Source organism: Littorina saxatilis, linkage group LG9 (assembly GCF_037325665.1).
Source record: "Littorina saxatilis isolate snail1 linkage group LG9, US_GU_Lsax_2.0, whole genome shotgun sequence".
Taxonomy (NCBI): Eukaryota; Metazoa; Mollusca; class Gastropoda; order Littorinimorpha; family Littorinidae; genus Littorina; species Littorina saxatilis.
In genome coordinates, this window is record NC_090253.1 from 46,448,512 (window position 1) to 46,459,403 (window position 10,892).

General features: G+C 40.4%; 1 protein-coding gene across 6 annotated transcripts in view; it reads left to right on the forward strand.

Annotated features, from left to right (window-relative positions):
- Positions 1-8,991, forward strand: part of LOC138976247 (MLX-interacting protein-like) — a 39,006-nt gene extending 30,015 nt beyond the window's left edge. For all 6 annotated transcript variants that reach the window (XM_070349079.1, XM_070349080.1, XM_070349083.1 and 3 more), the window contains exon 18: positions 404-8,991. In XM_070349079.1, the coding sequence (XP_070205180.1) occupies positions 404-549 (146 nt within the window). In that variant the 3' untranslated portion in view covers positions 550-8,991. The remainder of the gene's footprint in view (positions 1-403) is intronic.
- The last annotated feature ends 1,901 nt before the right edge of the window (positions 8,992-10,892 follow it).

Here is a 10,892-nt window from a genome sequence, read left to right on the forward strand (position 1 = left end):
TCGAACCACCATTGCTTGGCTGGACTACGGCCCTGTGTGTGTGTGTGTGTGTGTGTGTGTGTGTGTGTGTGTGTGTGTGTGTGTAGGAGTTGTGTCGAACCACCATCGCTTGGCTGGACCAGCATTGCTCTCTCATCTACCTCAGACCCAGTGAGTTTGTGTGTGTGTGTGTGTGTGTGTATGTGTGTGTGTGTGTGTGTGTGTGTGTGTGTGTGTGTGTGTGTGTGTGTGTGTGTGTGTGTGTGTGTGTGTGTGTGATTCATCGCCGTTTGCCGTTTTAGAGATGTGGGAGGGATGTGTGTGTGTGTGTGTGTGTGTGTGTGTTGGATTCATCATTGTGTGCTGTTTCCCTTTTACTTCCCAAACGGTTGACTCCAATGTGTCCAATGGTGTGTGTGTGCAGCTGTGTTGAACGCATTGCGTCACCTGAGCATGACGACGAGTATTCTGACGGAGCCGCAGCGGGTGAGAGAGCAAGCCACGCAGGCCGTCACCAAGGGAGGCGACGGCAAGGGAGGCAAGCTAGGCGACACCACCGGCCACTCATGATAACGCAGCACAAACCATTCAGATGGAATCTGAAAAAGACAGATGATTGTTTGAAGTTCGAGATGCAGCACAAACGATTCAGTTAGAGTCTGAAAAAGACAAGTGATCGTTTGAAGTTCGAGATACCAAAGGGCAGGGTGAAAGGTAGCAAGACCTGGTGCGACTGGCCAAAGTGTGACAAGGCTTGGATGGCATTAGTGATGTGATGGCCATGTTCAAGACGCGAGATGACAAAGTGAAAGTAGCAAGGCTCCAAATTGCCAGCCAAAGTTTGAAAGGCTTGATGGCATTTGGTACGCAAGACAAGAGACGAGGACGAAGATGTCGTTTCAAGGTTGTGTTGATAGTACACTACAGCAGAGCTTACCTGTGAATAGTAGTTACTGCAGAGAACAACACCTATGAAAAGTAAGTCATTCCTGTGAGAAAGATGTTTTTCAGTTGATGCCAATAGAGAGTGTAAGATGACCTCTGATCAAGTGCCTGGTATGCTGCAACCCTCTGTCCACAACTGTGAAGCACGACAAGTCAAGTGCAGAAAAAAAAGAAGATGAAGTGTTAAGATTCATCTGAGCGGTGAAGAAAAGCCATGGATGACACAGTATTCTGACGCCTACTTGAATACATGTATCAGTATTCAGTCGCTTGAACCTGTAGAGTGTTGCTCAGTTGCTTCAGCGTACTTGTGATGAAAAAGTGGATTTGTTGTGCCTGAGTGAAGGACAGAGTGACTCTTTGCTTGTGCTTTTGGGATTGATAGGCAGGTTTCCACTGGCATTTAGAAAGCAGTGAACTTTCGGCTTGTGGCTTCAATTCCTGGACTGTGAATTGTCGTGTCTTTTAGTGCCTAAAGCAGTGGTTGAGAAGATATGGATGATTGCGTTATTTGCTCGATTGCATTTCTTGCTTGAGATCTTTTGTAGCAAAATTGAAAGTGCTTTATTGCTTTGAAGCAGAAGCTATTAGACAGAGAAAGTGTGGAAAGTTGTTTTGTTTGTGGAGCTTTCTGCAACCATAACGCTATGTGTTTGTTTTCAGCCTGAGCAGCTACATAAACTTAAAACATCTAGTTGAAATTACTTCGACTTTGCTGTCTGTTGTAAGTGATGCGTAGTTCGGCACTTGGTTGTTGATGGAAACAAGTATTTGTTTGTGTTGGTACAGTCGAGTAAGTGGTATGCTTTGGCAGCTTTGTGAGCTTGAATAGCTTGATACAAGTTACTGTGTGACCCTCCAGAGTTCAAGGGTCAAGAAGGTTTAAGAATCTTCTTCTTCTTCTTGGCGTTCGCAGAGGTTACACAATCAGTCCAGCACTGGTGATAAATGTTGTCGTTTTCTCCAACTCCTGTCGACTGCCGTATAGTTTGGTCTGCAAGGGAGTTGGTGACGGCCACACTTCTTTTCGTTCCTCATCTAGTAAGGGACATCGCTGTAAGATGTGTTCCGCTGTTTGGTCCTCTGGACCGCAGGCACAGGTTGGTGATGGCGCCAGCTTGAACTTTCGGTTCATGTGAGCATTGAGCCTGTTGTGGCCAGTACGCAGTCTGATGAGGTTGACTTGCTGCTCTCTGGACATTGTGTGGTAGTCATCTCTGTTTGTCCTTGGCCTCATCAATGCCTTGATGATTGTCTTCTGCTCACTAAAGCTGACACTGTTTTCAGGTTGGTCTTCCACGGCTCCTTCTTTTGCCAGCTCATCGGCCCTTTCATTTCCTGGTATCCCACAGTGTGCTGGTATCCACTGGAGGACAACTCTTCTGGTTTGTCTGACCATCTGTAATGCTTTGGCCAGCTGTGGGAGTTTGTCGTTCTCTAGGGCCTGAAGGACTGAAAGGGCGTCCGAGAGGAAGACAACTTGGTAGCAAGGGTCTGCGGAGTCCTGAACGAAGGAGGCGGCCTGCATGAGAGCTTCTGCTTCTGCTTTATAGTTTGTGCAGTGTTTGCCAGTGGCAACGCTGGATGTAGCTGTATGTCCCCCAGGGGTTTAAGAATCAATCGATCATTCATTGACACAAGTTGAAAATGACCATGCTCCGAGTTTTTTCTAACGGAGATAGCAACGGACAGTTGCTTGTTTGCCAGTGGTGGTCTCAGTATACCATAACCAAATAACAGTACTGAGTGCTGGTTGATTGTGTGAAGAGGTTTGACGATTTATTGTGATGGTTAACAGCTTGAATTGCTTTACACAAGTTGAAAATGACCCTACTGTGTTTTTTTAAAAAAAATTTTTTTAATTGGGAATGCCATGGACAGTTGCTTTTTTTGTGCCAGTGATGGTCCAAGTATGCTAGATGACAGTACTGAACTGTGTGTTCGTTGAACGTCAGAAGTGTTAAAGATTTATTGTGATGGCAAATTGCAATGTGTTGTGATGATACAGAGATACATACGTTTTATATGGACACTTTCAACAAATTTATGCCATAGGAAATACAATTAGTCCCGCAAGTGTGCTACTGCTAATGTGCATTGGAAGATGGTTGGAAGACTGTGTAACTGAAATCAGAACGAGTTTAAAAGCTAAACTTTCTGCATTTACATTGTAAAGATGGAGATTGGTGAAAGAAAAGAATAGAAGATAGGTGAAAGAAAAGAATAGAAACTAGATTTTAAGTCCCAAGGGTAACCTTGCTCCACATCTGTTCAGAACACAGTTGTCACATCTGTGTGTGTGACCTGTTGGTAGAAAAAATGAAATTGTATTGTTTTTATGGATTTACTGTGCAAACAGGATGGACATCATACAGTGGAACCCCCCTTTGAGACCTCCACAAATCTGAGAAAATCAGGTCTTAAAAAGGAGGGAGTCTTAAAATGGGGGTAATTTTACAGAGGTTAAGAACTTCTTCTTCTTCTTCTTGTCAATCACTCAAGAGGTTAAGAACAGAAAGTCTAACAAAACAAGGTCTTAAAAAGGAGGGAGTCTTAAACTGGGGAGCCTTAAAAAGGGGGGGGGGGGGTTCCACTGTAGAACAAATAAAATGGTATTGGTTTCATGGGCTTACTGTGCAAACAGTATGGATATTATAAAGACCATGCACATGTATGCTTGAACTCTTGTGAAGGTTTTTGTTGTAGCTGGATCACCGATAGAAGAGGTTAGTTTACGCACAGGGTTTCAACACTAAAACTGAAAGTGACAAAGGGAATAAGGTTGGTTTTACACACAAGGTTTCAACACCAAAAATGAAAGTGATTAAGGGAATACTTTTACAACAAGTATGATGTGTTAATAGTTACTCTGAAGTATTGTTTATTACGTTTAATTGTTTATGACTATCAGCGATTACGAGATTGCTGTGGAGAACTTAGAAAGGTATGACGTATGTCTGTTTAATTGATAGCTTGGTATTACGTTTTACTGTGCCATTAAAAGAAGGGAGTTATTTTTTACCATTGAAAATAGGCCACATAACTTAAGACGTTTGGAATTGTCTTCCATTTCAGAGTTTTTAATTTTTTAATTACACTGTTTTCTTCTAATTCCAGCCTGTTTAGAAAGTTCCAGATTCATTAATTTTGGATTTTATATCAACTTTAGAAAGTGTTTTTATTCTGAGAAAAACAGCCGCTGACTGAATTATTTTACAATGTTACTTTTAGGTCACACTGCTGTCTTGGTCTGGGCAGAGTTTATAAGGACTGAAGGACATGTGCAGATGGAAATGCAGGATTATGTTGCTAGGATTGATTGTCATTGGCAAAATTGCTGAAAAAGCCATAAAACTGAACAGTTTTCTCCAATTTCCGGAAGTTTTTGGCAGTCCCTTGTATCACTTTTTCTCCACTGTGAAAAAGTTCAGCAGGAAAGTTCACTTAGTTGCAGCCAGTTGAAATGGAAGAAGTTTTGGCGTTTTCCTTACTGCCGACATAAAACGACATTCATGAAATCTGTTTGTACTTTTAATAAGTGTATGTATCATACACGATTGTTGCATGTATTCAGCCTGTGCTGATGTTGTGAAAAACTTGTTCCCCAGTCAAACTTCAAAGCGGCATTGCAGACTGCCTTGTATAGATGGGATTGTACATTGGGCCTAAAAAAAATAGGTGTGGTTACGGTAACCCGACCTACCCTATTTTTAGGGGCCGATCCTATAACTTTTTATTACATTTGTCAACAACAAAAAACAAAACAAAAAAAAACGAGTGCAAAAAACGCAATGAAAGCGAAAGCGCCCGTGTCGCACACTTACTTCCCTGTCAAGTAGGTTTAATTTGTACACATTAGAAAAAAAAGTTAAAAAAAAAAAAGTGATTGCCTACCTACCCTATTTTTTTTGGCTATGTTACCGTAACCACACCTATTTTTTTTTTTGGCCTTGGGTATAATTTGAAGAAGATAACAAAATAAAATTGTGCCAATAGTTCGAATGAGAAAAAAGTATATGTTGTAGAACAGAGAGTTTGTGTGCTTGTTCTCTCCCCCATTAACCTGCTGATTAAATAGGTTAAAATGAAATGAATTTTGTTGTCTTATAAATTATCCCTTTGATTCAAATGTTGAAAACTGATTTGTTGAGACATTTCTGTGAAATGTGATTCGGGTTTGCTGTTTGGAACCTTAATTATGCATCATCATTACATGGAATTGTGAAATGTGCAAGTTGTAAACATGCGTTTCATGATTGAAAAATTCATCAAAATTGTGGAAGTAGATTGATGAAATACAGTACTCAGGGTTCGTACAGAGTCCTTGAACCCTGGAAAACTCCTTGAAAATTGGAAAACCTTTTCCAGGCCTTGAAAAGTGCTTGAAAATAGAGTTTTGTTAAATAGTCATTGAAAAGTACTTGATTTTTCCAAATTGTTGTCTATACATTTCGTCAGCAGCTTGTCTTATTTAAAAAAAATGCAACCCCCTTTTTTTTCGTCAAATACAGTACACATTTTGGGAGAATAAAAGATTGAGTAAAAACGAAAGCAGATGAACTATTACTAGTCACCCGTAGTTGCTTCCCTTCCCGGAAGTTGGCAAGGGAAACAACTACGGAATGACTAATAGAAATTCACCAGAAACTTGATGACTTGAAAAACTGAAGGTAAGCTTGGTGCTTTGCATTAATTTGGGGAAAATCATGTCCTTGAAAAGCATTTATTTGGTCCTGGAAATGTCCTTGAAAACTCCTTGAATTGTATCAGCTCTGCCCTGCAGGAACCCTGAGTACTACAGACAGTGGTACTGTACCTGCCATGCGAGGTCCCTCCTGTGAAAGAACACCTCCGAACAAAGGACTCCTTCTATAGTCTCTTAGTTTGTTATCTTGACCAAATAAACCTGTCACCCCCCCGTGGGTTAGGGGGAAGAATTTACCCAGCATGTCGTAAGAGGCCACTAACGGATTCTGTTTCTCCTTTTACCCTTGTTAAGTGTTTCTTGTATAGAATATAGTCAATGTTTGTAAAGATTTTAGTCAAGCAGTATGTAAGAAATGTTCAGTCCTTTGTACTGAAAACTTGCATTCTCCCAGTAAGGTAATATATTGTACTACGTTGCAAGCCCCTGGAGCAAATTTTTGATTAGTGCTTTTGTGAACAAGAAACAATTAACAAGTGGCTCTATCCCATCTCCCCCCTTTCCCCGTCGTGATATAACCTTCGTGGTTGAAAACGACGTTAAACATCAAATAAAGAAAGAAAAGAAAGTCCCAAGGGTGTCCTTTCATGAAGGGTTTCCTTTCATGAAGGGTTTCACTGTGTGCGATATGCCAAGCTCCTTCAGTGAGAGAATTTAAACACCTCCAAAAAGAGGACACATCTGCAGCTGAACTCGACCAAAGTGTACCTGTCATAAGGAACCTACAAATAGTACAATAGTCAGTGTTTGGAAATAGATAAATGTTGTTTTGCGCCCTCATGATGAATTTACCATTAGGGGCATGTTCCCCGGTGTTTTCCCCGACTTTAGATGAGATACCCGGTTGGTATGCCGTGTTAAGGTGTAACCAGCCACCTACACAATACACTTATTGCAGAATGACCAGGGTCTTTTACGTGCCACTGTGGTGACACAGGGGTGGGACATGGATACCGCCTCGTAGTCTGCACATATAGTTGGACTCATACGTGACAGCCCCGGCCTGGATTCAAACCCATGAGCCTAGGATCACAAACCCGGTGTTTGGAAATAACTGGGTCAGGGATTTTATAAACTGTGGACAAGTTGTTGGACATTCTTTTAATGAATGCGAGTCAAGTAAGGAATATCGCCGTCATCACGAAATTTTGACAAAACTCGTTTTAGAAAGCATCCAAAAGTCCAAAATTAAAACCGATTACTTTTATTATGAAATATTGTTTTTCATCACAAGTTACGCCAAAATTTGTTGACGTCGATATGCTGATTCTGCGCCCCAGTGAACAGTGAGCTTCTGTGTGCATCACTGCATGTTTTCAAGAGAAAAGGGTATATCAAGCGCGCGGACACTGCATTTTATGAGCCCTTTTATTTTTTAAACATGCACATGTATGGGAGCTCGTTGATCACTGTGATGCTGCCTCACTTCAAGGGAAACAACTCTCCCGCAGCACATAAAAAACACTGACAGAGTTGTGGCCAAAATGTTTGATTCAGGGAGTCTGTTCAGTATGGGGGGTGTTCTTGTGTCACAGCTGTTGAATAAACAAGAACTCAAGTCCAAAAATCTGGATAATTTGAAAAGTATTGATAAACAAGCCTTTGCGTTGTTCTCTGTGTGCATTTTCAGTGTATAGTGTTTGTGTGCTGTGTGTGTGTGTGTGTGTGTGTGTGTGTGTGTGTGTGTGTGTGTGTGTACAGCGTTTCCTGTAATGGATATGGATCTCAGGGACAGATTCTTTCAGCATACTCTTTAACTGTAACACTCTTGTGTGTTAGCCTCCCAAATACTTGATACTACTCGCTTAATTGATACTACTCGGTCTAGTACGCCGTTGCTAGAGGTATTACTGTAGCTTGGGATTATGGGAAGTCCCAGTTTAGAACATAGTTTTAAGAAGAACCGGTAATATGCAAAACAGGGAAACCCCCCGCGGGTTAGGGGGAAGAATTTACCGGATGCTCCCCAGCATGTCGAAAGAGGCGACTAACGGATTCTGTTTCTCCTTTTACCCTTGTTAAGTGTTTCTTGTATAGAATATAGTCAATGTTTGTAAAGATTTTAGTCAAGCAGTATGTAAGAAATGTTAAGTCCTTTGTACTGGAAACATGCATTCTCCCAGTAAGGTCATAATATATTGTACTACGTTGCAAGCCCCTGGAGCAATTTTTTGATTAGTGCTTTTGTGAACAAGAAACAATTAACAAGTGGCTGTATCCCATCTCCCCCCTTTCCCCGTCGCGATATAACCTTGAACGGTTGAAAACGACGTTAAACACCAAATAAAGAAAGAAGGAAAACAGGGAAGATTACATAATCAACTTGTCACCCAGGCATCAGGAGTACTCTGTCATGACCTTCCCCCACTCCCCATCCCCCTTTACCAGTTGTGTACATAGAAAGATGAAAAAGCTTGTTTGAGAAAATAGAGTGTGTGTGTGAATCCAGCATGGCCTTGCTATTTGTAAGTATTAAGCAGCTAATTCAGACTGAAGGTACGTATGTGGCTTTGATGAAAGACTGGAATTGGATTTGAATGAAAGGATGATGTCTAAATTTGTCTAAATAAAAGAAAACACACCAGTAACCAGAATAGGTACTTTTATATCAATATTTTGGCATGTAACTGCCTTCTTCAGGATGGTAATTTCCTTTTATCAATGAAAGGATGTCTGTTACATTCATAAGGAGGAAGTACACTTTTGACAACAGAATGTAATATTTCAGCAGATACAGTGGACCCCCCGCCCCCCCTCCCCCTCCGAAAATCTGAGAAAATCAGGTCTTGAAATGGGGTTAAATTCTTAAAAGTCTTAAAGAGCGAGAGGTTGCGTGTTCAGGCCTGGGTCAGGCCGCAATTTTCTCCCCCCTTTCCTAACCTAGGTGGTGGGTTCAACTGCTAGTCTTTCGGATGAGACGAAAAACCGAGGTCCCTTCGTGTACACTACATTGGGGTGTGCACGTTAAAGATCCCACGATTAACAAAAGGGTCTTTCCTGGCAAAATTGTATAGGCATAGATAAAAATGTCCATCAAATACCCGTGGGACTTGGAATAAAGTAAAAAAATTCCATCTCACACGGCATTAAGTCTCAGGAAACATGAATACACGCATGCAGGAAAAAAAAAATATATGGGTAGCGCCGTATGTATGGCAGCTCGCTTTCCCCAGGGAGAAAGCAGCCCGAATTTCCATGAGGGTAACCTCACTGGACTGTAAATCTTATCCATCCATCCATCCATCCAAAGGGAGGTTCCACTGTAGAATAGTAGATTTTTGTAAATTTCTTATGATACATTTTCTTCAAGAAAATGAAGGCTGACTTTGTGATAAAATGTAGCAGTGAAGAAGAAGACGTCTGTAATAAAAGCTGTGAAATTCAAAAGGATGCATGAACTAACTCTGTTTTATGTATTTAAGGAGATGGATAGTACATTGAAGTGTTCTTGTATGAAAGTATGATAGAAAGATGTGGTGTACTTTAATACTAGAATGGTGAGAGTATTGATAACACATTTTGGAATTTATTTCTGATAGTAAAAAATTGTGATGTTTCTTTGATAAAAATTGTAAAGAAACTGATGGAATGGTGGTGTTTGTAGGTTTGTCTGGTCGGGAGAGAAAGACAGAGAGAGAGAGACAGACAGAGAGAGACAGACAGACGGAGAGACAGACAGACAGACGGAGAGAGAGAGACAGACGGAGAGAGAGAGACAGATGGAGAGAGAGAGACTGACAGAGAGACAGACGGAGAGAGAGATAGAGAGAGAGACCGACAGAGAGAGAGAGACAGAGAGAGAGACAAACAGAGAGAGACAGACTGAGAGAGAGACAGACAGAGAGAGAGAGACAGACGGGGAGAGAGAGAGAGAGAGACGTCTTGAGGTACGTCATTCCTCAGCTTCAGACAGTCATGCAAATGACAGAAAGTCTATGAAGAGAAGGTGGAAAAACAGCGATGCCGGTGATTATTCGTGAATGCCAAAACAAATGGTAGCTTATGTCACACTCATCATATCTCATGTGTGTGGTTTCTGCAGTTTGGAATAAAGTGGAACCCCGGATTAAGACCCCCCAATTGTAAGACTTACTCCGTTTTAAGATCTTGATTTTTCTCTTTTTCAGTTCATAACATCAGTAAATTTATCTCCAATTTAAGACTCTCTCCTTTTTAAAGGTCCTTGTCTACATTTTTATACCAAAATCACCATTAAAATGCAGTCTTTTATCTACAAATATCAACAATACACCCCCTTTCGATCAGGAAAGACGAAGCCAGTGTAGCCGTTTGAAAATTCATTGTAGTATATTCCAGCGTAGTACTCATAGTAGGATATCCTTATTTGGAAAATGCCAAGCACCCAAAAGTAAAATCTTTTTTTTACATATTTTTTTTTTCTATAACTTTTTTCCCCATGGTTCATTCATCATCTGACATAACGTTTTAGCGAAATCTAACCATAAGATTATTGAAAAAAAGCAAAAATGTAGACGACCACCAGTCCTTTAAGACTTCCTCCTTTTTAAGACCTAGTTTTCTCAGATTTGTGGAGGTCTTAAAAGGGGGTTCCACTGTAGACGAATTCCGAAAAAACAACTCTGTTGGAACTTAACTGAGGTTGGACTAAGGCCAACAAAAAAAAATAGTCTGTTTACGGTAACCCGACCGACCCTATTTTTTTTGCGTGACCCTAGACTTTTTTTTGGCATTTGGGAAAAAAAAATCTTTTGGTTTTTTTTGCAAAATAATGTAAAAATATAGTTTTTTGGAAAAAAAAAAAAAAAAAAAAAATCCCGACCTACCGACCCTATTTATTTGGCCTATGTTACCGTAAACAGACCTTTTTTGTTGTTGGCCTAAGTGGTAGTATGATGCACCATGAAGATTTACAGTTCACCATACACGTATATAGTGTACAGTCATAAGATGCTGTGCCTTTGTGTATTAGTTCTTAGTTTTATGTGGTGTGTGCATGCAACATTTTCTTGTTTTGATGTCGAGCTTAAATGTGTGATACTAACATTTGATTCATCTTTTGTTTTAAATGCAACTATGTTTTGGTTTGACCCCGGTCTTTCTAATTTGTGTTAATTATTTAACCAAGCGTCCTATGGTTTAACATTTACTTAAGAAAACTGGATTCACACTGCGCTATAGCACAGATTGCAAATATATATATATATAGATATTATGAATCTTTTTAAATGTGGATTTTTTAGATTTTTTATAGTACCCCATTTTCAGAAATTGAAAATACTGC